Raw genomic sequence first — 25,328 nt, 5'->3', positions numbered from 1 at the left:
ATGTTAGCTGAGTGGAGGAGGAAACCAGGATGCTCTTACATTGTGGGGTCCAAACTGTTTGTTGTTACATAATGTCTCATGCCATGTGTCATTATGTCCAGGACACTTCAGATGCAATACTGATCTCATTAAGTTGCATTTAGAATAGATATAAATACTGTCTGTGGGTCAATGACGTGATGCAACCCAGCGTCAATGGTGTAACACTTAAATCCAGTGTAGGTGGATAAAATATCTAATATTTATTGTTCTTTTTTTCTCTTTTGGTTCATTTGACATTTTCAAGGGTATTCAATCTGACTTTTGTTAAAAAATGGTGTAAATGTCATTTGAAATGACATAAAACCAACATGAATACAAAATGTACACTTCAACAAATCAGATGCATGTTTTTGAAACTATTAAAAAAAAAAATTCTCATCTTGCCAACCCTTATCTGTCATTGACCCCTCTAAGTGAAGATGCTGAAATGGAATCTGTGACATGGATCAGAAATCATATTTAACTCTCCTATTTAAAGGTCCACATTTTACACTTCCTGTGTGTAGTTTTACAACTCCTCTCTCAGGCTTCTCTCTGGAGCTCTATTAACAACGGATCAGTGAGCCAATCAGAAGAGAGAAGGCTCTGGGCCTCGTAAAAAATAATTGATCCAAACATATTTGAATCTAATTAAATATAATAAAATATGGCAGGTTTCTGAGAGAGATCAAATTCTGTTAGACTGGATGGTGGGTCCAGGTGGGCGGGGCTTGCTTTGTTGTGAGATCACAAAGTTCCAGCTGGTTTTAAAGGAGACATATTCTGCTAGCCTGACAAGCCAGACTATATCATTAAAATGTATAGTCTGGCAACGACCCCACAAACAGTATTCGAGACTCAAAAAGTTCCTATGGCTCGTTTCTAGACCCACCTACGGAGCAAATATATTTGCTGCCGCTAGGGTGCGTCTAGATTTCTAGGCTAATATTCTACCCCTTCTCCACTAATTAAAATAGTTCCCAGGTGTCTTAAAGACATGCCTGTGACATGCTTTGGTCAAAATCCCTTTAAGCAATATAAAACCTTTAAACTAGAACAAAATGACCTGTGTATGATCATGTGACCCTTTGAGAGACGGGTGTGGGACATGTTACCAAAGTGGGACGGAGGTTACAGTATTCATCCATAGATCAGCACATCTCTGCTAAAACCACACGTGACATGGTAAACTCACATGTCCAAGAGAGACACCTTCCACCATCTTCACCCTATCTTTGTTGTAGCTGCATGTCTTTTTTTTCTGCTCGTCTCCATCATAAAACTTGCACAGCTTGTGACTATGTGGTGAATTTTCTTTGGTGGCCATAGAATGAGCAGTAAAGTGGTAGTGGCAGGTTAATCTGCAGTTGACCCACGTGTGTGCTCTTTGACATCAAACGCACAGCTCCATAGCAACGGCCTTCCCCTGCTTTCTTCACTGCCATTTTAGAAAAGCACCCAATTTTAAGAGCAGGAAACTGGAGTCTATTCAATTGTGGGACACTATTACTATTCACTATGTGGGACTCCAGACAAAGGATAAAAATGCTGTCCAGTCCTGCTTAAAGTGGGACACCTGCTTGTGTTCAAGGATTTATTACATCACTGGCAGGTGGCTTTGTTGGTTTTATGGCTTCAGTTGGAGCTGTCCTGGGCTTTGGAGCCACTCCAGGCACATTTTAAATGGATCGGTCTTTACTGGGCTTTGTCCAGTTAAAAAAGAAAACGCTGGTTTCAGTAGCTGAGGTCCACGGTACAGCAAAGTGGCGAATGTGGAGAAATACCTGGGTGCACCACCTTCACCTTTGTAGCAGTGAAACTATAGAATTTCCTTCAGTTAAATGAGGTTCAATGCTGGTGTTTGTTTCTCTGACATGCTGCAAATAGCTTTTATATTAAAGAGGAACTATGCAAGTCCAGTCGCTTTTCCACTGTTTTGCTGACCCTCCTCCCGGCCATGTGCATTTGTTTACAATGAAGCCGGCGGAAAATCAATCCATGGAGCGGTGGATAGCGTTATATACGATGTGAAGACGTGTATATTTGTGTAGTCTTAATTGTCATAAACAAAAGATTACGGGTTACAGAGCGTGTTTGTGTCGCGGTGCTGCAGGGACCAGAGCTGGGACACCGTGGTGGTGGCCAGCTACTACACTGATGTTAAATGGTTGGTTTTCAGCCATGAGACACCAGGTGGACAGAGACCCTCCGTTGTCACTCGTAACAAGTCACAAGTCATGTAGTTAACTATCACTATTACTCCGGAGCTTTTTAATGAAGGTAAAAATGTAGCGTAGCCACGGGAGAAATCATGCTTAGTTCCTCTTTAAAGGGACAACGAGGAGTTTTGGAAAAGCAAAGCGTTTTCACACTACATTTATGAGCCTCCGCACGCACTGTAGAATTCTTCGACCGGCGCAAGACGGACTCATGTTTTCATTCATCAAGAATTAAAGTCAGAGGTTAGCGTCAGTTACCGTCGTAGTTCCGACCATAAATGGCAATACGACGGCGTTATTCTCATGAGCGTCCGCGAAACCGAAAGTAAGGAAACGCTGGTCAGCTCGCCCAGCATTAACAAAATAACGATAGAGACAAAACTATATATTTATCGAAAATGGAGCCATTAACAAGTGTGGGTAGCGTAGATTCATCCACATTAACGTGAGACTTTTTTATAACCAAATAGAAATTCCTCGTTGTCCCTTTAATGCAGTTTTTATTTCACATCTCAATAAATAATAGAAATACTGGTAATGGGTATTGCCAATGTACACAATGCAGCAGCTGTAGTGTGTATACGAACATATACACACAGCTTCCTCTTCCACTTTGGTTATTTCCCCACTGAACATCTTGATCATGGCTTTGCTTTCGTTCCAGCTCTTCACCATCTTTATAGTGTCTGAATCTGAAACGTAACCAGGGGCTGGATATGTGGTGGTATGAATTTCTTCTGGATAAAAGGAACATCTAGATGGAGACAGACTTTTTTTTCTTTAGCAGCGTTTATAGAGAATAACACCTGGGAGCAATTCCAAACCCCTGGTTTGACCTCCTTCATCTTCTGATCAACAAAATGACTCATACTTGATAAAAAGTGTTATCTGTCTGTACACACTCTCTTCTCCCTTCTTTGATCTTCAGTACATCACTTAACTTCTGGCTAAACTGATAGAGTCTGGGGTTCTTCTCGTCTCCGGGTTATATTTAAGTGCAAAGAAGTTTTGTTCTTAGTGTCTGATCATAGGGTGATCATCATCTGTTCACTCTGGGTCTGTCTATCACCTCAGACCTGCTCTGTATCTGGCTCATTCTGCACCACTAATAAACCCGCCCCACTACAGCAAACTCTGCAACCAAAGATGTGTGGGAATTTTCTCCAGCACAGCCTAGATGGAGTCATGCAGTAATAAATAGTAAACTGACCAGCAGCCAGTGTGATCTGACTCTAGGCCTACTAAATTGTAGCGATGTATCAGTGGATGAGCAGCATTTCCTGCTGCTGCTCAGGTAGATCAGCTGATCATCAACATGTTGATGTTGGGTGAATAAATAGAAAAATATTCAGACCAAAAAGTGTGGTAATAGGAACTGACAGTTGGAGTTGGGCCATGTTGTGCACTTTATTAGTGGACTGATAGGCCAATGCTGATGTATCTGAGCATAGACACACAGCGTTAACCTCTTTCCATCTCCAGTCTTTGCCTTCATTGCTCTTCAATTTTGCATGCAGTGTCTCCATGGACACTTTTTTAGCCCACTCCAGAATTGACCGAATGCTTTAACTCTGCTCCTCTCAAAATCAGGTCCGAGCTCAAACAACGGCAGCAGCCTTGAATAAATCAATCATCGCTGTAAGTCAGTGTATGAAAGCAGAGCAGAGATGGGAGGAATCCAACTGCAGTGTTAGGGCACGGAGCAGTTATTACTTCACTGCAGTAATACAGTATAATATCACAGTGAAGCTCCTGTATGTTCTAACATGCAGGAGCAGAATATCTTGCCCCATTTTTTTATTTTTTTTTGCTCATTCGATTCATCAGCTGGTTTAGCCGACCTTTGTGTGACTGTGAAGGGTTTTTATCTCACTTCATTGACAAAAAGTCAATCAGAGCTTCTGTTCTCCTAATGACACAAGTTATAATGTCTGTCACCCACCACAGAACACTTTATATCACTTCTCTTCAACCTCACTGTCTGAACTTTTAGAAGCAGGGCCTCTTATATCAAATATCAGTATGTTTATATATTTAATTCATGCATCCAGTTTTTCACTGCCATGATGCTGCTGGTGATGTATGTGTAACTGTTGTGCATGAGTGGGTGTATTTATTTATTTATTTATTTATTTATTTATTTACTTACACATTTGATTTGCTTCTTCTTGTCTTGTGTTCATCTTAAGGCGGGCTTACATTGTATGATTTTGCCACGATTTTGTCGTCCCAGACGAGTCGCAGCATAATTTGCATAATCGTAGAGGGATCGCGGGGTCGTGAGCATTTATTCGGACTCATAGTTAGTGAGGCTCTGCGTCACGTCCCGACATCCTAAAGACGAGTCGCCGACCTCCCGACAAATTTCTGACATGCCAGAAAATTTCTCGTCGTGACGGACAATGTATGGGGTCCTAGGTCACGATTCTGCACATACGACAAGTTTTTGCCCCCAAAAGTCTAATCACAATACACCACACAACTTGGCTGATACTTAGATAATGTTAACAAAGTGAGTCATCATCTCAGGTCAAATCATTTTTTTAGGATTCGATTGAATGAGCTATCACATCAGCATATGTGATGTATAATTGATGTCAAATTAAATTAGAAGCTTCCCTCTTGGTTCTGTGGTTGGCATAAAACTGACAATTTTGATAATGGATGAATCATTTCAGACATTGAATGTCAGTCATGCTGTGCAGTCTCTCTTTGTGTGAACCGGTTTTGAACTGTTGCTCATGTGAATGTGTCACCATTTAATGATGAATCTAAAAATCAATCAACAGATTGAAAAGTAATGACAATTAGATTCATTAGTTGCGGCTCATCTGAAAATAAAAAAGAAACACAGTCGTGACACTATCTTCTATTTCCATATAGACTGATGAGCCTATGGAATACAAAATGCAGCTGTATCAAAATATAGCAGCAGATTACAGTTAAAGCTCTGTCATGTGGCTACCTTTATATCTCTCACAGGCAAGAAATGTGCAGTACTCAGTCATTCAGTGAGAAGAGGAATACTGTCAAATTAGGGAGACTAAAATCGGCCAAATGGACAGGTCGCCTCAGGGTGTCTGAAGCCTCTGCTGCATTTGTTAGCTGTCAAGAAGTCACAGCTGGAGGCAGAAACATCCACCAAGGAGAGCTCAGGGAAATGGGACTGTTCTGTTCAAAGTTGAGAAGGAGAAGAATCCTCTTGTGTTTCAGTTTATGGTAGAGGTGGCGTCCATCCTGGCCTGACATATTTGGGTATAAAGATTACTCCACGGCTGGATAGTATTATGACAATCAACCTTCTCCCTCTAATTCATAAAATTGAGTTTATATTACAAAATTGGACGAAATTAGGACTGTCACTTCTCGGTAAAATTAATATTCTAAAGATGGTAATAGTTCCCAAAATTAATTACATAAGTAACATGCTACCATTAAGCTTGCCACACGATGCATTATTGAAATATAATAAAGCTGTATACAGCTTTTTATGGGTGGGCAAGAAACCATATGTAAATCACTCAAAACTTTATGCCGCTATGGAGGATGGAGGTCTGGGCCTCCCTCACATAGCCTGGTATCATTATGCTTTCTGTCTCAAACAACTGTCGAAATTATATATGTCAACTGACCAAGCGCCTGTATGGGTGTCTATAGAGAAGGAACTTACATACCCCTGCCCGACTCAGGCCTTTATTACTCAAACTAGTGATGTGATCCCCCATGATAATCCAATCCTCGCCTTCTCACAAGAGACATGGCAAGCCTTGCATAAAATCATGGGCTTAAATCCTAATTTAACAAACAAAACTTCCTTGTGGTACAATAAAAGCCTCAAGATAGGTAAAAAAATATTTTCATGGGCTGGTTGGGTCAAGTTGGGAATTGTTTATATTGGGGATTTATTTGATGGAGACCAGTTTCTTTCTTTTGAACAATTAAGGGGAAAGTACAAACTCTCAAACAAGGATTTTTGGAAATATCTCCAGTTACGGAGCTGTATCTTGTCACATCTTAAAAAATTACCGCTTACATCTAGAACTGAAATACAAACCAGACTGGAACAGGATGGGCACTTCAAGAGGAAATCAGCATGCTTTTACAACTTACTGAGGGGGTCTCAGTCACCCAGTTATGAAGGCCTTAAGAGATGCTGGGAGAGGGATATAGAGGATGAGATATCTGGTGAAACATGGGCGCAAATTATTGAATCATGGTTTAAAGTATCGAGGGAAATGCAGACCCGTCTGATTCATTATAAAATTATTAATAGAACTTACTGGACCCCATGTAAAATGGCACGGTTGGGACTTATAAATTCTGACTTGTGTTGGAGATGTGATGCTTTTCGTGGTACTTTTGTTCATATGTTGTATTCATGCCCCATGATAGACTTACTATGGTCTAAGATTATCTCCTTTATTAACACTGTAATGTCCTCTACTCTGGTACAACAGCCGCTGCTTTGTCTACTAGGTGTGCTACCAAAGGGAAGTGGTCTTACTGTCCACCAGACGATATGGTGTAGAACAGCACTTATTACTGGATGCAGGATAGTACTGCGACACTGGAAAACAAAAGAAGTTTTACAGGTGAAGGAATGGTTCAATGAGATGGCCAAGATTGCTTCCTACGAACGTCTTAGTTATAGGTTGCAAGACAAAGAAGACTTATACATGAAAATATGGGGCCCTGAATTGCACCCTTAGGCTAACTTCTGTCACCAGTCATCATTTGTATGCATATATTCATATTGGTGTAGGTTTATTGTCTCTGTTGGACTCCCTCTGTGTGTTTGTTTGCCTTTGTTTTGTTTTGTTTTAGTTTTAGTTTTTTGTTTTTTTTTGTTTTTTTAGAAGCTCCGTTTGAGCTCTGTTCGACCTGTGGTATGGTTGGTATGTATATTTTTTCTTGTTGAAAATTAATAAAAAGTGAATTACAAAAAAAAAAAAAAAAAAAAAAGAGGTGGCGTCCATCACAGTGACCTTGAATTCTGTTTCTACCTGGGAAGTGTTTGATTCAGCTCAGCCCCTAACTCCTGCTGAGGCTTTGGTGCCATGATGGTTAGTGGCAGGCATATGCTCACCTACTTGTAAGTTAAAGCAGCCACACTCTCTATTATACATAGTATCTTTAAAGGGATAGTTAAACATTTTGGCAATTTGGCCCATTGCTATAATCCCTATAGTGATAGCAGTAGGTTTGTTACCTTTATTTGTCAGTGCAAGCTACTTTTAGAATGGTGGAGCAGAGCCGCAAGCTGCTCAGAGCTACACTACGGAGGCTCATGGGACTCTGGTGGACAAGTTGTGACCTGCACATTCACCACGCTATGAGATAATAACGGAACGTTACAAGATTGAGTTGTTTTCGAGGCAAATGCAGAGACTGTTTGCAGAAAAACTGCTCCTGACAGGAACCGACATCAGCTGTTTTGCATGAATTTACCTCAAAAACAACTCCATCTTGTAACGTTCTGTTATTTATCTCATAGCGTGGTGAAGGTGCAGGTCACAACTTGTCCATTAAGGGTAACAAATCTACTGTTATGACTATAGGGATTATGGCAATGGGCCAATTTGCCAAAATGTTGAACTACCCCTTTAAGTCTTCACCAAAAAATAAAAGAAATACTGCTGAGGTTCACAAACTAAATAAATAAATGGTGAAGGAGGACATATGGAGTAAACACTTTTGTACCAGGCTGTAAACATGTTTATTTCTGCTGTTATGTTGAACATTTTGACATGGGAGTCTATAGGGACTTTCTCACTGGTGGAGACACACTCATAGAGGAACTGCAGGTTTTACAATTTCCCTAAAATACATTGACTTACTAGCTCCCATAAAACAACTGAAACTAAAATAAATGTGATTTAAATTGAGTGTTGATAAAACTCTGTGTTTTATGTAATGTACAAATCCCATGCCTACTAGATTTCATTCAGAATTATAATACTAGCACCACATTAAGGCTTTATAATTGTTCCATACTTAATTAGATTAGATATGCAGGCGAAGTAGTGAATGCGTTTATCTCATCTCAGCTGATGTTTGTCCTTGGGTTCTCAGCAGCAGCTGCAGGTGGATGTGAGTGTGTGTGACGGCTAAAGAAGTGAAGATTTTTTTGCAGATAAAGTTCAGGTAAGCTGCGATGAGGTTTGAGATATCAGGAGATGATATGTCTGGTATAGAGGAACAACCCACACAGCTCATTATTTTTAATTAGACCCTCCCCATGGAAAATAATCATTACCTACACTTTTCTGACACTGCTTGTGATATTAAAGAATTTTCTCTCCGTGGAGCAGAGAAGTGCAGCCTCGCCGGGCTGAGCTGGCAACCGAAAAAGCCCTGAAAAGGAAATGAATTTAAAAAGCAGACATGTAGGACTCAGCTGAGACCAGAGAGTGTGAGAGTCAAGAGGGAGGAGACCAGGTGGATGGGATGTTTTATAGTCAGGTGTCAGCAGCTGATTTTACATTATCTGTATGATATGCCCTTTTTATGGTCGATTTAAAATGACAATTAATACCCAATATACTAACTGCACACTGTACTAACTCCATGAAAGTCAAACAAATCTGTTGTGTTAAGGATCCTTCATGAAAACATCATCATCACAGCATTTTCCTCATTCAGGAAAAATAAAATAAAAATCTCTGTTGTGATTGAGATGCAGTGATTAATATTTTGTTTAACATGATTTTCATACAAATATTGAAGAAAAGGGAAACAGGGGCTAAAGTTTATCTACTCTTTTCATTGAGAAATTTACATCAAACCCTAAGCCCCGCCCACCACACACCTGCTCCAGGTTAACAGGTGAAGGACTTTTTTAGAATGGTTAGCAGACTTAGTTAGTCATATCATATCATAAACAAAGTTTAAAGGGATACTTCACCCAAAATTGATAATTCAAAAGACTTTTGATGACACCAAAACATCTCCAAACCCTTCCTTGGCATGACGGTGAGCAGAAAATTGGTGAATTATCGATTTTGGGTGAAGTATCCCTTTAATACTTCATCAGAAGGTCTTTAAAAATACATATACAGAAAAACAGATACAGTGACTCATAATATCCATTCAGTATAGTATACGCTGTGATTATGCTCAAACCTCAGTTTGTCTGCTTTAGTTTCCCAGTCATTGTGCTGAGCCATTTTTCTTGACAAAGGCAACACAATCACTTCATTACATAACACTTTGGTTGATGCTGAGTCTTGATGTCTAAGCCAGGTGGACACATGTGATTAATTATTTATGAACCAGCAGTAAATCATAAGCAGGTGTCAGGCGGCGGTTACTCTGTCACACTGCCAACCTGTTTCTGCCTCTCAGTGTTTCTGCTTCTCAGCGCTGCATAGATGATGGAGATAGTGATGGAGGGCCACTGGTTTAGGGTGACAGACTGGAGTTTTTCATTATCTAACATGCTCATTCATCTGTGTGTGGAGGGGGTTGTGGCTACCTAGCCTGTGTAGCTACAGGCTTGAAGCACCAGCTCAAAATTAAAGCTACCTGCACGGTGACTAGTGTTTCAGGTTTCAGGACTGTGACCTGATCATTTTATTGCTGCACCTTTACACATATCTGTGATAATATAGGTTTGGTGGGATATGGAGATGATAATCTTTGTATGACTTCTTGCGCTGGTGCTTTGTACTCCATTTACATCAAATTCTGCAGGCAGAAAAAAAATCTGTTTTGTTAAAAGCTTGCACAGTGCATCTGTCCTTGTTTTCTACAAGGTCAACGTTTTGTTGTGTACTGTCTCTGTCTAAATAAAATTTACATTACATTACATCAGATCTGGCCTGTCCATCGCACACAGCTCCTTCATTTTTATACTGATTATCATTCAAGCCAGGATACGTTGGGTTTTTTTCTGTGCTGTTTCGTTTGTCCGTTGATGTTGTTGCTGTATTTTCCTGCGCTCTATAATTAAATTTGATTAGTTTTAGATTTGATCGCAGACTGGCATCTATAAAAATAAAAAATAAAAACCTGTGCCCAGCTCTGCTCTGTTTTGTGGATGAGCAGGTGTTACATTTAAGAGATAACTGAAAACATTCAGTGCATGGGCTTTGTAAATAATGGCACCTCTTTCCTTTTCTTAAGCCTTACATATTCGACTGGAGATCTGAGCAGGAAAATACATCTCACATTACCTCGTCTTCTCTTGGCTCTGCTACTGGGACACATTTTGACCATTGTTCTATTCTGAGCGCATGTTGTCTGAACTCGCCTCATCATCCTCATGCTCCTGTGCTCCATTTGAATGATGCAAGTCTTGAATGAAATCCTTATCATCTTCATCTCCTCCTGCCACCCAAACTCTCCAATATCAGAGAAAATGTAGCAGTACTACAACTGGCACCCCAATAATGTGCCATCATATAAAAACAAACCTCTTAATATCGAGACCTACATTACAGACTCTATGCTTTTTAACATTACTCTTGTGTTCGGGTCACCAGCGAACTGTTTCCAGGTTTTAAATGCATAGAAGTACCACATAAATTTGTTTATTGCATCAAGGCCTTTTTTTTTTTTTTTTTTTACTAAATTCTAAAATGCTCTGGTTAAAATTATGACATTTGTGTTGTTAGGGTCGGTGACCCGGTTATATCAATAAGAACAATAATTAGAGTTAAAACTGAAATCACAAGGGCTAAACCAACCTTTTCATGGATAAGGAAGTCTAACAACGTAACCAAGAGATGAGAAACAAATGGGATGATAAATAATTGTTTTAGTGTCCTGACACAAGACGAAGGTTAAATTGAAGTCAATGGGTATACTGACAAAAAAAGTGTCCAGGGGCCCACACCAAAAATACTAAAACCAATATTTTCATCGATTAGGAAGCCTAACAATGTAACCAAGAGAAGAAAAACAAATTGTATGAAAAAAAATGTTTAAAGCTGATTTAAGACACAGGTCAAAACTGACCCAAACACAAGAGATGGTAGAAGAAAGCTAAGAACTCAATAGTGGGGTAAAGCACGCACATCCAAACGTGTTACAGGTGCAGGACTAACAAACAAAATTGACTGAAAAAAGTAGTCGAAGTCTGCACACTGTATAAAACCCCTTGTGTGTTTATTGTAGATCAACGTTTCAATCACAGTGGATCTTCGTCAGGAGCAGATAGCTAACACAAGATGAAGGTTGAAATAACTATTGACATTATGACACCAGAATAAGTTGAATTCTTCCTTTATTGGAGTTCATTAGATGTATCCTGTAAATCCTGGTTGCTCATGGCGGTGCATTTAAGGGTTAATGCATTTGCAGTCTGCAAAACCCAGCATTATGTTCAATGATGACAACAACAACAACATTTCTAAAGTTTCTATTCACATCGCAGCTATAGTTTTGGTAAAGATTAGATAACAGCTGTGGCTTTTTAATCAACTAAAAGAAGCAAATAGGAAAATCAGACACGTTACACACCATTCACCACCTTATTGCTAAAGAAAGGACATTACATGGTGCATTAAGCATTGGAATAAGCATAAATCAAATGAGCTTCAACATCCAACTGTATATTGGTGAAGCAACTCAGGGGTTTATTCTGTGATGGGGCGTTAACTCATCTTATTGGCTCATAAATTTAATGTTCCTTTTATCGTTTGATTCGCCTTTTTAGTCTACTCTCTCACACTTGGTCAGAGTGGCAAAAGAAAATGGTGAGAAAAAAGAGAAAAAAAAGTGCATAATGACAGCTGGGACTCAGCTGCCACAGTCAGCTCCTCTGCCAATGGACTGTAGCATCAACAAGCCCACCAGCTGTAACTCCGAGATGAGCCTGCTATTTAGGGCACATTCAATACCACAGTCTGGCCTGTTCCCTTTGCTGTGAATCAGGAGATGAACACCTGATTTTCTAGCATTAGCATTTATTTGAACGGTTAATATGTAGGCAAATCACAAATTCAAATATAGTTCAATAAACAAAAACAAATCCGCCCTGTTAGCTGTTATGGATTATTTATCTCTAAGGCAGCTGTCTTTCAAACTGTACGAGAATGAAGGGAGGTTTTAAAGCTTTATTTAAAAAATCTCAGTCACTCCATCAGCTACCAGCATCTTGCAATGACCAAATGAGTTCTGCAGTGGTAGAGCAGCAGGCTGTATTTTGATGTGTGTCATTAAACAGCTGAGAGAACAGGATCCTCTTCAGGCGAGAATCAGGCTTCATTTAATTGTTATGGGTCAATTAAGGTGCTGACTTTCCTCCTGATAAACCACTTTCATCACAACTTACTCTGGGCTGCACTTAGTATTATAGTAGGTTACAGGTTGTGTTTAAAGATGGGGTCGGACTGGATTTTACATTTCACACCATTCACTCGTCTGTAAATGAGAGAAGGTCGCAAACTGAGAAAGCGACCATGCAGTATAAAGGTAAAGGAGGTAGAAGCAGCCTCTGTTTTGAACTTTGACCATCATATTGATGTTATTTACTGGGTGGTTTCACAGTGTTGCAGTAGCCAGCAACTGACTCAGCTCAGGAAAGGAAAATGATCCTGAGCTGGTGTTGTTTAATACTGTTCCAGAATAAAGGGTTGCTCCAGTGGCTCACCCTGTTGTGCACATACCACCTAGACTTGGTCCTGACGGCAGCGGCCCAGGCACCAATCTGACCTGTGGCCCTTCGCTGCAAGTTGTCCCCCCTCTCTCCCCCTGGATGACTGTCTCGTTCATACTGTCCCATATAATAAAAGCTCAAAATGTCCCAAAATATCAAAAAAAGAGAACAACTTTCAGTAACAAGGATTTTCACAATGAAACTTGAAAAAAGTTACAGAAGCTGATGTGTTGAAATACTATAATACTGTAACTGTATTCTTGAGCTGCACTCTGTTTATATGCCAAGCTAATGCTATAGTTTACGCCTCATGTTGCAGATGCATGAGTATGAGTTGTTTGCATTTGCATCATGCGGTAACTGTTGTGCTGCATGTTTGAGGAGCCATCTGACGCTGTCTTTGGAAAGAATTGCGGTTTTGAGGGATGTAAACAGCCTAAGCAGCAGAACGTCCATCCGCTCCCATTCATCGCTGCCGTGGCGATGCAGGGACAGATACAACTACCGCAAAACAGGAGCAATTAAACTGAAAATCTTCAGATTCCTTCTTTTAGACCTAAAATGTTAGGAAAATATAGCCCGAGTTGAATCTGCCCAGAATTCTCCTTTAAATATGACTAGAGACATAATTTGGATAGGGCTTTTAATGTTAAAGTTATACTATTATATGTTTTGTATCAAATCAAAGCTTAATGCTTCAGTCACAAAATGCAATACACTGTTACACTGAGCATCCTGCTCTAGAAACACCAAACACATCCTCCATACTCAGACACACTGATAGACACAACCAATTACACAAGCACCAGTTTGTGTATTCACAGAGTGAGGATGTCACCATGGATCATATTAGCTGGAGGGGGCTCAAGTCAACTTGCTAAGAGGATGGTGGACACATCTTTTGGGGTTTGGGGTTTATATGACGTTGCTAGTTTGAGACTGACACGTTTGCCATTTGCTCATCCAGTACCTGTTTAATAACTTGCATCTATCTGAGCAGCCATGGTTATATTGGTGATTTAAATGAGGTGTACTCAGGATTGTTGTTTGCACATTGCTGTCTCATCTTGTGATTGCATATAGCAGACGAGCACCGACTTTATGAAACAGCTTCTTCAACACATTTGGCCACTGAAGTCTTATCATTTCGGGCAGTGCACTGCATCGGGTCTGATGATTCATTTAATTTTGATTGATGGAAAGGCTGCTGGTGTGATGCTCTGGATATTATCTAAGTGTATAGTTTGCTGCTGTGTACAGCCAGCGTGGGCCACCTGTCCTTGAGAGGGAGCTGCTAATTGCTGTTGTGACATTTCTGGATAGTGATATTCTTCTTTTGTTACATTCTCATTAGTTGGTGTTACTCAGTGTTTTTCTGCAGGTTTTTCACTAGCTATTGTACATCTGTGAATGATATTCCATATTTATTATTAAAAACCTGCTTTCTCTGTTTCACTTCTGTTTAGCCAGTTGCCATCATTGTTACTTCTCTGTACCCCTATGGGAAATGTAACAAGCACCAGTCCATTTCTGAGATCACAAACAGCCCAGCAGAGCATGAGATACACAACATGTAACATTCACATCTACAAAGAAAATGAATCAGATTTTGTGACAGCTGGCAGATGAATTGCAGTAGGTAGGCTGATGCAGGGGTGAATACAGAAAGAAGGGCTTTCTAACAGAGGAGCTGCACATTGTATAAAACACCTTGGACCTTGAGTGTGAAACCAATTTATTCACCAAAGAAAGTCTGAGAGGTAGATGCTTATCCTTGCCTTCAGGATGAGCTCGCTGTAATCTACTGAAGAGGAGGAACATTTAAGTAATTAATGCCTTGATGGAGGAGAGATGAATTTTCTGGGACTTTGAACAATGAGCCGTGAAAATACAAATCAAGGAACTCTTAAGGGGCAGCACTGGGATTTTAAAAAAAGAAAGAAAGAAAGCACAGAAAGAAGTGGCATCATCGGTATCATAGGTTTAAATGTGCCTTTAGATAACCCTGAAGCTTATGAAGAGGGAAGTGCTGAACCTATAATCACATAGGCTATCATTCAGACAAGAAATGTTTCTCTATCAAGATGGTACCACATGGTAGTTTTATCTGGACTGGAGGATTGGAGGGTCTGGTTTGATGGGATGTTAAGGGGTCAAGAGAATGAATGAAAGAAGGTCAGGGAGGACATGGAGTCACAATGTGGTTGGAGTCTAGACAGAAGGTGGAGGGAGCTTCATCATCATTTAAAAGGTTCTTTAGTGGTCTAAGACATAAAGCTCTTTGGGTGCTGCTGTAACAGTAGATGAAGCTTGTTTGAAGTTAGGTGGTTTGCATGTCCTCGTGTGGTATTGGTTGAGGTAGCTCTAGTGCTGAAAGACTGTCTTTGTCCTTTGGACAGAACTTTACAGAGGTGGTGGTGGAAGTAGAAGCATTTAGGTAAGAATTGGTAAAAGGTCAAACTGGTTGGGTTTGTTTTTTCTCAAGGATAAATCTGAGAGTGTTTGGGGAGGACAGAGACAGGCCATTAAATGGACAGTGATTATAGGGTTGAGTCAAGGGATACTTCTCTCCTTATACAGTAGGTATCCTGGGTGAAAACATCGGATGCGGCATATCAGGTCTTCTGGGGGTAAACAAGAGCTGAGGTTGTATCTTTTGGCGGCCATTAATTAGCATGGTGACCTGGTGGTAATGGGATGGAATGGAGGGGCTGGAGCTCCAGAGAACAGCAATTAGCCATATTCACACTGTCGCCATCTTCATCATCGTCATTCGAGGTGGGAAGATTCAGCGCCGTCACATAACGTTACCGTTAATGTTAGCAGTTGCAGCTAATGCAGGCTAACTTAATTCAAATCAGTTTAACCCAAATGTCGTTTTACTTTCAAATATGGCCCGATGTCCCTTCCCTTCTTCAATCTGCATCAACTGGGAAGCGATGAAAGGAAGCAGTTTATCAGACTCCTGATGTTTGTACGGCTTGTAGCCAGGGATGCAGCAGTTATACGGTTTGTTTACCAGAGTGATGATGTAAGAAAAGATGGCCATGCTGTGAATATGGTCAATTGAGCAAATAATTACATGATTAAATACAGTTGGAATGGCATGTAAGTAACATGGGCAAATACTACATGCACTTGCAGTATGCGCTGAAGACCATGCGTTTTGGATTATTGAAAGGGAGCCCATATAAAACACAAGGAGCTTGGTGATTTATGCCAGGCTGAGCAAGATAAAGAAGAAATGACAATGCGTTTTTACATTGTAATGCAAAAAGAGTCTGTGGTGCATTGCAGGTACATTTTGGACATGGGGAGTGCCCCTGCTGTATTCTTCATTCCCAGAATGTTGGATTTAAGTTTTAGTTAATTCAGTTCCAATGCCTGCGGATGGTGGTGACATGGTTGACTGGTGTGAGAATGGTCAGTTTGGAGCCGGGAATGTTTTTTTGTGATGAAATGATTTCATGAATCATGAGTCATGAATGTCCTGCACGGTTAAACCACTGTATCGCACTGCAGTCTCTCTGAAGACCGCTGCACAGCCATCCAATTAACACAAGCTGCTGACTGCAACCTGAGAGTCTTTCCTCTGTAATAAAGACCACACACACACTGACACACACACATTCATGTCACCTTCATTGACTGCAGAGACAGATGTCTCTCACAGTGGTTGGTATCGATGGCAGCTGCTTGTAAGTACTTTTGGATTAACGCAATCAATACTCGGTGTTCAGGGAAGCTTTATTCTTCATTTTGCGTTTGCTGCTCAGGCAGAGGAATAATAATTCATGTGAAAGAGTGGCTTATTAAGAAAAAAACTTCTCTCTGGAAATCAATGGATCCTTCAAAATGACATTTGAAGCTGTGTGTCAGATTGTAAAAGGGCAGAAGAACATTGATTTCTGTAACAAGAACAAATTGAATTGAGTCGTACACATAAACATTCCTACACAACAACACAAATGTTTATCACCTGGTTACTCATCAGTGAGAGAAGAACACATCTATAAAAATGCTCCTTAACGCAACATCTGAGCGGTATAGTCTACTTAACTATTCACACCAGAAGCACATGTCAACAAGAGATCACATATAGAACTGAGCTTTACCATAACCTCATTGATTTAGAACTGTGTGTTTGTAATAAGGAGCTTCTCTCTGTGTGTATGTTTCTCTTTCCCTATCTCTTTCACTTATTTATCAGTGGTGCAGTGTCTTTCCTCCATGGTTGTTGGTTAACTTAACCCCTGGACTTGTACGAGAAGAAAAACTCACTTCACAAAAACACTGATAAACAAAAGCTGAACAAACTTTACCGGTGTCTCCAGACTGTCAGAGTGCCTCTGCTTTCCCCCAGTACTGCTGCCGTCACATCCTTAAAAATGCCCGAGCAGAAATTTGTTTCAGTTTTAAGTCTGGCTCAGAATCCCTGTTGTTGTTACTATTGTGCCAAATGCATTCTGGGATACTTTTCTCAAGTCCACAAAAGTCTTGTACTGATGCACCCTTGATAAAACAGGCAGAGAGTGAGAAGACTTTACATATTTAATTTGAACTTGGGGAGATGTAGGATGGAAGTAACAGAACTTGACTTTTCAAATTCCATCAGAACACAGATCGAGAAACAGCTTCTGTCTCCTTGGCCTGATGCACCATCAAGTTTTCATCAGTGATGGGAACAACAGCGTTATAAAATAACAGCACAACTTTCTTTTTACAAAACAAAAAAGTTACGGTTTTCCCCATTATAACAATGTTACCGTTACTCACAATAAAATCCCGTCATAAAATAATACACCCGTTAAAGTGTACATTATATACTTTTTTTTCAGTCTAACAACTAGTCTGAAAAAAGCTAGGGTTATGGTCTGGTGGTTAGGGGGGCGATTCAGTGTAATTTGACATATTTGAGCATTTTATAAAAAAGAGTAACGCAAAAGTTACTTCTCCAGGTAATTAGTTACTTTTATAATGTATTAATTCAGTTACTAACTCAGTCACGTTTGGGGGAAAGTAACTAGTAACTCTAACTAATTACTTTTTAAAAGGAACGTGCCCATAAGCAGCCATTTACATCAACTGTCAATGACAGATAAACAAGTGAACTCACTCCTACACTGGCTGAGAGTTGTGAATTTAAAATTCTCTAAATCATTTAATTTAATTTCGATTTATTCCATTCATGGTTTACATACGTACCTCACATGATTTTTTACATGATGTACACATAATCACCATAATGAAAAGGAGCAGGATGAAGAAATACTTACAGTACTTGCCCCTTTTTATAGTTACAATTGCATTGGCTTATTATCAACACCAATATTATACACTATTTCAAAAAATTAAAGATGATGAAACATATAATAATAACAAGAAAACGAACAAGCAAAATAGCAGTGGACACTGCTCGTCTATCTATCTACGTATCTTTTCTTTTTGTCCCACCTTCTTTTTCTCTTTCTCCTTCTTTTTTGTAGGCACTTATTAGGGTCCGGGCAGCTAAGCTGCCGGGACACTATTGTATTCCTAGGAATTCTTCTTCTTCTTCTTCTTTAGGGTCCGGGCAGCTAAGCTGCCGGGACACTATTGTATTCCTAGGAATTCTTCTTCTTCTTTCTTTCTTTCTTCTTCTTCCAAGGAAGTCATACTTCCCATGGGCGAAAACTCACCAAACTTCACAGAAACATCCGACCCCATGCCAGATTCACTCAACTCCAAGGACATGTGCCCCCCCCTCCTAGGGGGGGCACAATAAGCGTTTAAATTTAAAAACTTTAAAAATTCCTACCAAACCAACGGTAGATGCTACAGTGTTGAAACTTCACCACAATGTAGCCTCAATACTGCTGAAACTTTTGTCCACTTAAACTTATTACAAATTATGAAGTCCATCACTCTGTTTTTTTCAATAACTGTAAAACTTTTAAAATGTATCTCCTCCCACAATTTTTGCTCAATTGACACCAAACTTGCTACAGAGCATCTCCAGACCGTCCTCCACAAAACTTGTTTCTCGGATTTTTGATTAAGCAAAAATTGAGCCTACAGTGCATGAAAACGTTTGACTGTAAACAGTACTGTAAACATATACCATCAAATTCTTGCTAAATACATTTTCAAACTTCCTGAAAAAAAATTAGAATATTCTGGAGTCATGGTTGATGAAGTTTAGCAAATACCAGAATTTTATCTCAAAAACTGAATTTTTGAGAACATTTTGAATTCTGCTCTCATGGGAACAACTGCAGCCAATGTGAGAGTGGAATTTTTAAACATCATATTTTCTCTTATGAAGCAAAACACTTATCATTAAAAACAAATCACCAACATTTTCATGCTGTCAAGATGCAATTTATGTATTATCAGATTTTTGTTTAGATGACTGAATTATTGACATTTTGACCATTTCATCACAACAGCTGCCCGGGCACTGGCTCACCTGAGTGGATAAATGAAGCTACACAGCAGGTCTCACCAACAGCTAATTAGCTCAGCGAGTTAGGAGCTGGTTCTTGGTGTCAGAGATTGTGAGTTCGAGACCCAGCAAGGGTGATGATGATGATGATGACAGTTTGAAATGGCAGATGTCCTCAAGCTATTTTGCTGTCTAAATGCAATTTATGTATTAACAGATTTTTGTTTAGATAACAGAAATCTGCGTTCACAACTGCTGCCCGGACACTGACTCCCTGAGTCTATTAGCAAGGTGATGATAACAATGACAGATCAAAATGTCACATGTCCTCAAGCTATTTTGCTGTCTAGATGCAATTTATGTATTAACAGATTTTTGTTTAGATAATAGAATTTCTGACATTTTGACCATTTTTGAAATCTGCGTTCACAACAGCTGCCCGGGCACTGACTCACCTGAGTGGATAAATGAAGCTACACAGCAGGTCTCACTACCAGCCAATTAGCTCAGCGAGTTAGGAGCTGGTTCTTAGTGTCAGAGGTTGTGAGTTCGAGACCCAGCAAGGGTGATGATGATGATGATGACAGATCAAAATGTCAGTTGTCCTCAATACAAAATACAAGACAATTGTCCTAATGGTGGCATCACAGCAAGCCCCTAAGTTTAAAAATCTAAATAGCTTAGACTGGACCATGTGCGAAGGCTCCTAACATCTTAAGAGTCACAGTAGATGTTTGACAAATACATATCATTATTTTACCTCAAAAACTGATTTTTCTTTTTACTGTGGTTTCAAATCTGCCTGCGCGACAGTGAATGGCTTACTCAATTTGTGAAGCCACTGTTGCACTGCCACTTGTCAATTAGCTCAGTGCGATAGACAACGGTTTTTGGTTCTAGAGGTTGTGGGTTCAATCCTCAAATGATGCAAATTGGACATTATAAGGTCAACTGTCCTGTCTTCCTATTCTCCTGTTTGTTGCTCAGAATTGCCTAAATTTGCCCAAAAGTAGCCCGGACCCGACCCATTGCTGCGCAGCAGCTATAATCTTCTTTCTTTCTTTCTTTCTTCTTCCAAGGAAGTCATACTTCCCATGGGCGAAAACTCACCAAACTTTGCACAAAGGTTCAGTCCCATGCCAGATTCACTCAACTCCAAGGACATGTGCCCCCCCCTCCTAGGGGGGGCACAATAAGCGTTTAAATTTAAAAACTTTAAAAATTCCTACCAAACCAACGGTAGATGCTACAGTGTTGAAACTTCACCACAATGTAGCCTCAATACTGCTGAAACTTTTGTCCACTTAAACTCATTACAAATTATGAAGTCCATCACTCTGTTTTTTTCAATAACTGTAAAACTTTTAAAATGTATCTCCTCCCACAATTTTTGCTCAATTGACACCAAACTTGCTACAGAGCATCTCCAGACCGTCCTCCACAAAACTTGTTTCTCGGATTTTTGATTAAGCAAAAATTGAGCCTACAGTGCATGAAAACGTTTGACTGTAAACACTACTGTAAACATATACCATCAAATTCTTGCTAAATACATTTTCAAACTTCCTGAAAAAAAATGACAATATTCTGGAGTCATGGTTGATGAAGTTTGGCAAATATCAGAATTTTATCTCAAAAACTGAATTTTTGAGAACATTTTGAATTCTGCTCTCATGGGAACAACTGCAGCCAATGTGAGAGTGGAATTTTTAAACATCATATTTTCTCTTATGAAGCAAAACACTTATCATTAAAAACAAATCACCAACATTTCCATGCTGTCAAGATGCAATTTATGTATTATCAGATTTTTGTTTAGATGACTGAATTATTGACATTTTGACCATTTCATCACAACAGCTGCCCGGGCACTGGCTCACCTGAGTGGATAAATGAAGCTACACAGCAGGTCTCGCTACCAGCTAATTAGCTCAGCGAGTTAGGAGCTGGTTCTTGGTGTCAGAGATTGTGAGTTCGAGACCCAACAAGGGTGATGATGACAGATCAAAATGTCAGATGTCCTCAAGCTATTTTGCTGTCTAAATGCAATTTATGTATTAACAGATTTTTGTTTAGATAACAGAAATCTGCATTCACAACAGCTGCCCGGGCACTGGCTCCCTGAGTCTATTTGAGAAGACACACACCATGTTTCACTTCCAGATAATTAGCTCACTGAGTTAAGCGCTGGTTCTTGGTGTCAGAGGTTGTGAGTTCGAGACCCAGCCAGGGTAATGATGATGATGACAGATCAAAATGTCAAATGTCCTCAACACGAAATACAAGACAATTGTCCTAATGGTGGCATCACAACAAGCTTCTAAATTTAAAAATTCAAATAGCTTGGACTGGACCATCTGCGAATGCTCCTAACATCTTAGACTCATAGTAGATGTTTGACAAATACATATCATTATTTTACCTCAAAAACTGATTTTTCTTTTTCTGCCTATACACGACAGTGAATGGCTTACTCAATTTGTGAAGCCACTGTTGAACTGCCACTTGTCAATTAGCTCAGTGCGATAGACAACGGTCTTTGGTTCCCGAGGTTGTGGGTTCAATCCTCAACTGATGCAAATTGGACATTATAAGGACAACTGTCTTGTCTTCCTATTCTCCTGTTTGTTGCTCAGAATTGCCTAAATTTGCCCAAAAGTAGCCCGGACCCGACCCATCGCTGCGCAGCAGCTATAATTTTTTTTATTTTTTAAACATTTTCTTCAACTGAGATATACTTCATACATATATGATATACTATCATGGTTAATCAGATAGATGAAAACAAACTACAGACTTGAAACTCTTTTCTGATCCTCTCTCCTCTTCCAGGCGGAGCGAGAACGTCAATACGAGCTTCCCCAGGCCCACCTCTCCCCCGCCCCCCACCCGCCCATGATCGAACAGGTTTTCTCGCCGCATCCCTTCACCCCCACCATCAAGGCCCACGTGAAAGGGAGTCACCTCTACACTGACCTGAGGCTCACCAGCCTGTCAGACGCCAAGCGAGGCCAGCCGTCCTGGACCATCGAGGAATACAAACGCAACTCAGGAGAGAAGGGGAAGCAGCAGCTCACGGCTCTGGACCTGCAGGTAAGAAGAAAAAGTATAGCTATGTTGTAAACACTGTAAACATCTTGACTGCTATGGTTTTGCTATTTTATCTTGCCTAAATGTGGATTATTATGATCAGAGTTTTTGAGAGAGCCTGTGTAATCAGAAATGTGTCATTCTGGGAAGTTGGGGGGTTAGGGTTGGAGGGGAGTGGGAATAAAAAATGCATTAGCCCTTTGAAATATGGCTAATGTATATTTTGGTGCACTATAGCAAATAAGATGTGTTAGTAGAATAGGTGGTCCTTCAGTGTGATCAGGACACATTTGCATTCACAACAAAGGACTGTGTCCAGAGACCACTTGTGTCTGGAAACAGGACTACATGCCGACAGAAGTGTATGCTTTATGCAATCATCCCTGATGCTCACACTCCTCGCGCTTCCAGTGGAATCAGAGGAGAGATTTCTAGAAAATGTCCTGAGAACTAAAGAAATCAGAAAGCCTCAAAGTGTCTGAGGAGTTATGAAACATCATCCAGACACAAAGAGCCGCTCAGCTGTCTGTGACTCATTGCCCCTCTGAATATATTTAGAAGAGGAGTTTTAGATTGACTCTGAGGCTGTGATACATCCCGATGACGTCTGTGGTTTTATTGCGCCCACTAATTCACCAGTTTTCCTAGTAGAATCGCCATTTGTGTAACGGAGTGGTAAAGTAGAGGAAATAAAGCTGCAGAAGCCGACACTCAGTCATTTGGTTGGACAGATAAAAATGTGCAGCATTTCATTCATTTTCATTCATTCAAACCTTTATTTAAGCCTCAAAATCATTGAGGTTTCCATAATTTGCAATGGTGTTGAGATACAACAACAGAAAAATACAAATCAAACATGAGATTAAGAAGGAGTTAAAACGTTAAGAAAGTTAAACATTAAGAAGAAGTTAAAACATTAGGACAGTGTTTTTCAACCTTGGGCTCGGAACCCCATGTGGCGCCTGGAATGTCTAGTAATCGATAGAAAAAATGACAGTTGTTTTAAACTAATTACTGTTATGATTAAAAACACCACACACAATCTTAAACAACTGTATTCTATACTTTCACGTTTTCAAATATAAATCAAGTTCAAATAAAATGCAGCATATATATGTGATGTCAAAATGTGGTCACGAGCCAAAAAGGTTAGGAACCACTGCATTAGGAGATGATACTTAGTGTTCAGTAAAACAGGTGCACACTGAAGTGAGGTGATTTAAGAGTAATGTCTTAGTGAGAGTGTCAATCATGAGTATGTTTTGAAGATCGTTCCATGTGGTTGGTGCACAAAAACCTAAAAGCAGATTTTCCAAGCTCAGAATAAACCTGTGGGACTTGAAGGCTTTATGGATAAAAATATATTATTATTAAGCCTGAGTATTATAGGGACCTCCAGTAATGAATCTGATGGCTGAGTGATAAACTGAGTCGAGGGGTTTGAGAGTGGTAGCAGCAGCATGCCTATATAATATATCACCATTGCCTCGACGATACTTTTTCTACAATCCAAAGTGAAACTGGACCTGTTTCTGTATAAAAATCTGGGTTTTTGTCGGGGTTTGGTGATAAGGTTTTCAAAATGATGTTTAAAAGTAAATGACTCATCAAGCCAAATACCAAGATATTTATACTCTCTCAATATAGCAACCATTTAGTGTTGATAACTGCAGAAATGTCTCTTGCTCTAGAAAAAAGCATGAACTTTGTTTTGCTTGCAATGAGTATAGTTTACAGTAAGATCGCTAAGTGCATTCTTAAGAGCAGGGAAAGAGAGTTTTAGGTTTGCGTTACTATAAATTGTAAATCAAACAGGGCCCAGAACTGATCCTTGTGGAACATAACACCTTTTGTTACTGATAACAATTCTGATCGGATGTTTCCGGTTTTCACACCCTGATATCTTTCTCAAAGGTAATTCTGAAACTATCTACAGGCAGATGAATGGTAAATGGTAAATGGACTTGCACTTACATAGCGCTTTTCTAGTCTCTTGGACCACTCAAAGCGCTTTACACTGTAGGTCACATTCACCCTTTCACACACACATTCATACAGCGCGGGAATCTAGCCATTCACACACATTCGTACACCAAATGGACGCATCGGGGGGCAAGTGTGGGTTCAGTGTCTTGCCCAAGGACACTTCGACATGTTGCCAGGAGGAGCCTGGAATCGAACCACCGACCTTCCGGTTAGTGGACAACCCGCTCTACCTCCTGAGCCACAGCCGCCCAATCAACCCCAATATTACATAGTTTCTGAATAATAAGTATCGAAAGCTTTTGATAAGTCAATAAAAACAGCAGCACAATGTTTCCTTTTGTCCCTATAGGTAGCAATATCACTCACAACTAACGTGACAGTGGAGATGACACTGCATGGATCTAAAACCAGACAGGTATGGGCTCAGATGTCAAAGGACCTGAGCCTCAAGAGGAAAAAGGCTCAAGAAAAGAACCTGGTGATCCAATTCAAATCTTTTATTAGAAAGGATTTTCTGATTGGCTGTGATGTGTGAGTGACTGATGGTAAAGGTAGGGTAAAAGTTCATTCTTGGTCATATTTTATTTACAGCCCTATCACTTACACAAACACACACACTAATGTAAACCCCTCCCTTTATTGATTGTCATGTGTGACCTGCAGGGCTGCAGGGATTCTCCCTTTACATGTGTGTTTGTGTGCTTTCTGTGCAACTGCATGGACCCTGTAAAGCTCTGGCGTGGACACAGAGGCGTGTTATTGATGGTCACTGTATGGCCTTCAGAGTCACAAGGGACTGACAAATCAATTCTCCTGTCTGATGATCCTCTGGCTGCACCTGAGAGGCATCTAAACCCTGACTGCTTCTTACAGACTCTTAATCTGGACATACACTGAAGGATCTCAGCCTGTTTTTGAGCTTTTTTTTGAGCTGCATTACTCATTTTATGGTCGGACTGAATTTCAGCTTGTCAGTCATTGTCAGTCG

General features: G+C 40.0%; 1 protein-coding gene across 1 annotated transcript in view; it reads left to right on the top strand.

Moving 5' to 3' along the window:
• Nucleotides 1-25,328, top strand: part of minar1 (membrane integral NOTCH2 associated receptor 1) — a 75,739-nt gene that overhangs the window by 4,877 nt on the left and 45,534 nt on the right. Inside the window, exon 4 of the mRNA XM_085772565.1 lies at nucleotides 22,097-22,357. Coding sequence (XP_085628691.1) covers nucleotides 22,097-22,357 — 261 coding nt within the window. The remainder of the gene's footprint in view (nucleotides 1-22,096; nucleotides 22,358-25,328) is intronic.

Source organism: Trachurus japonicus, chromosome 3 (genome assembly GCF_045865225.1).
Source record: "Trachurus japonicus isolate A0001 chromosome 3, Traja_1.0".
Classification (NCBI taxonomy): Eukaryota; Metazoa; Chordata; class Actinopteri; order Carangiformes; family Carangidae; genus Trachurus; species Trachurus japonicus.
The sequence above is the reverse complement of the archived record's forward strand: the minus strand, read 5'-3'. Positions and strand labels throughout refer to the sequence as shown.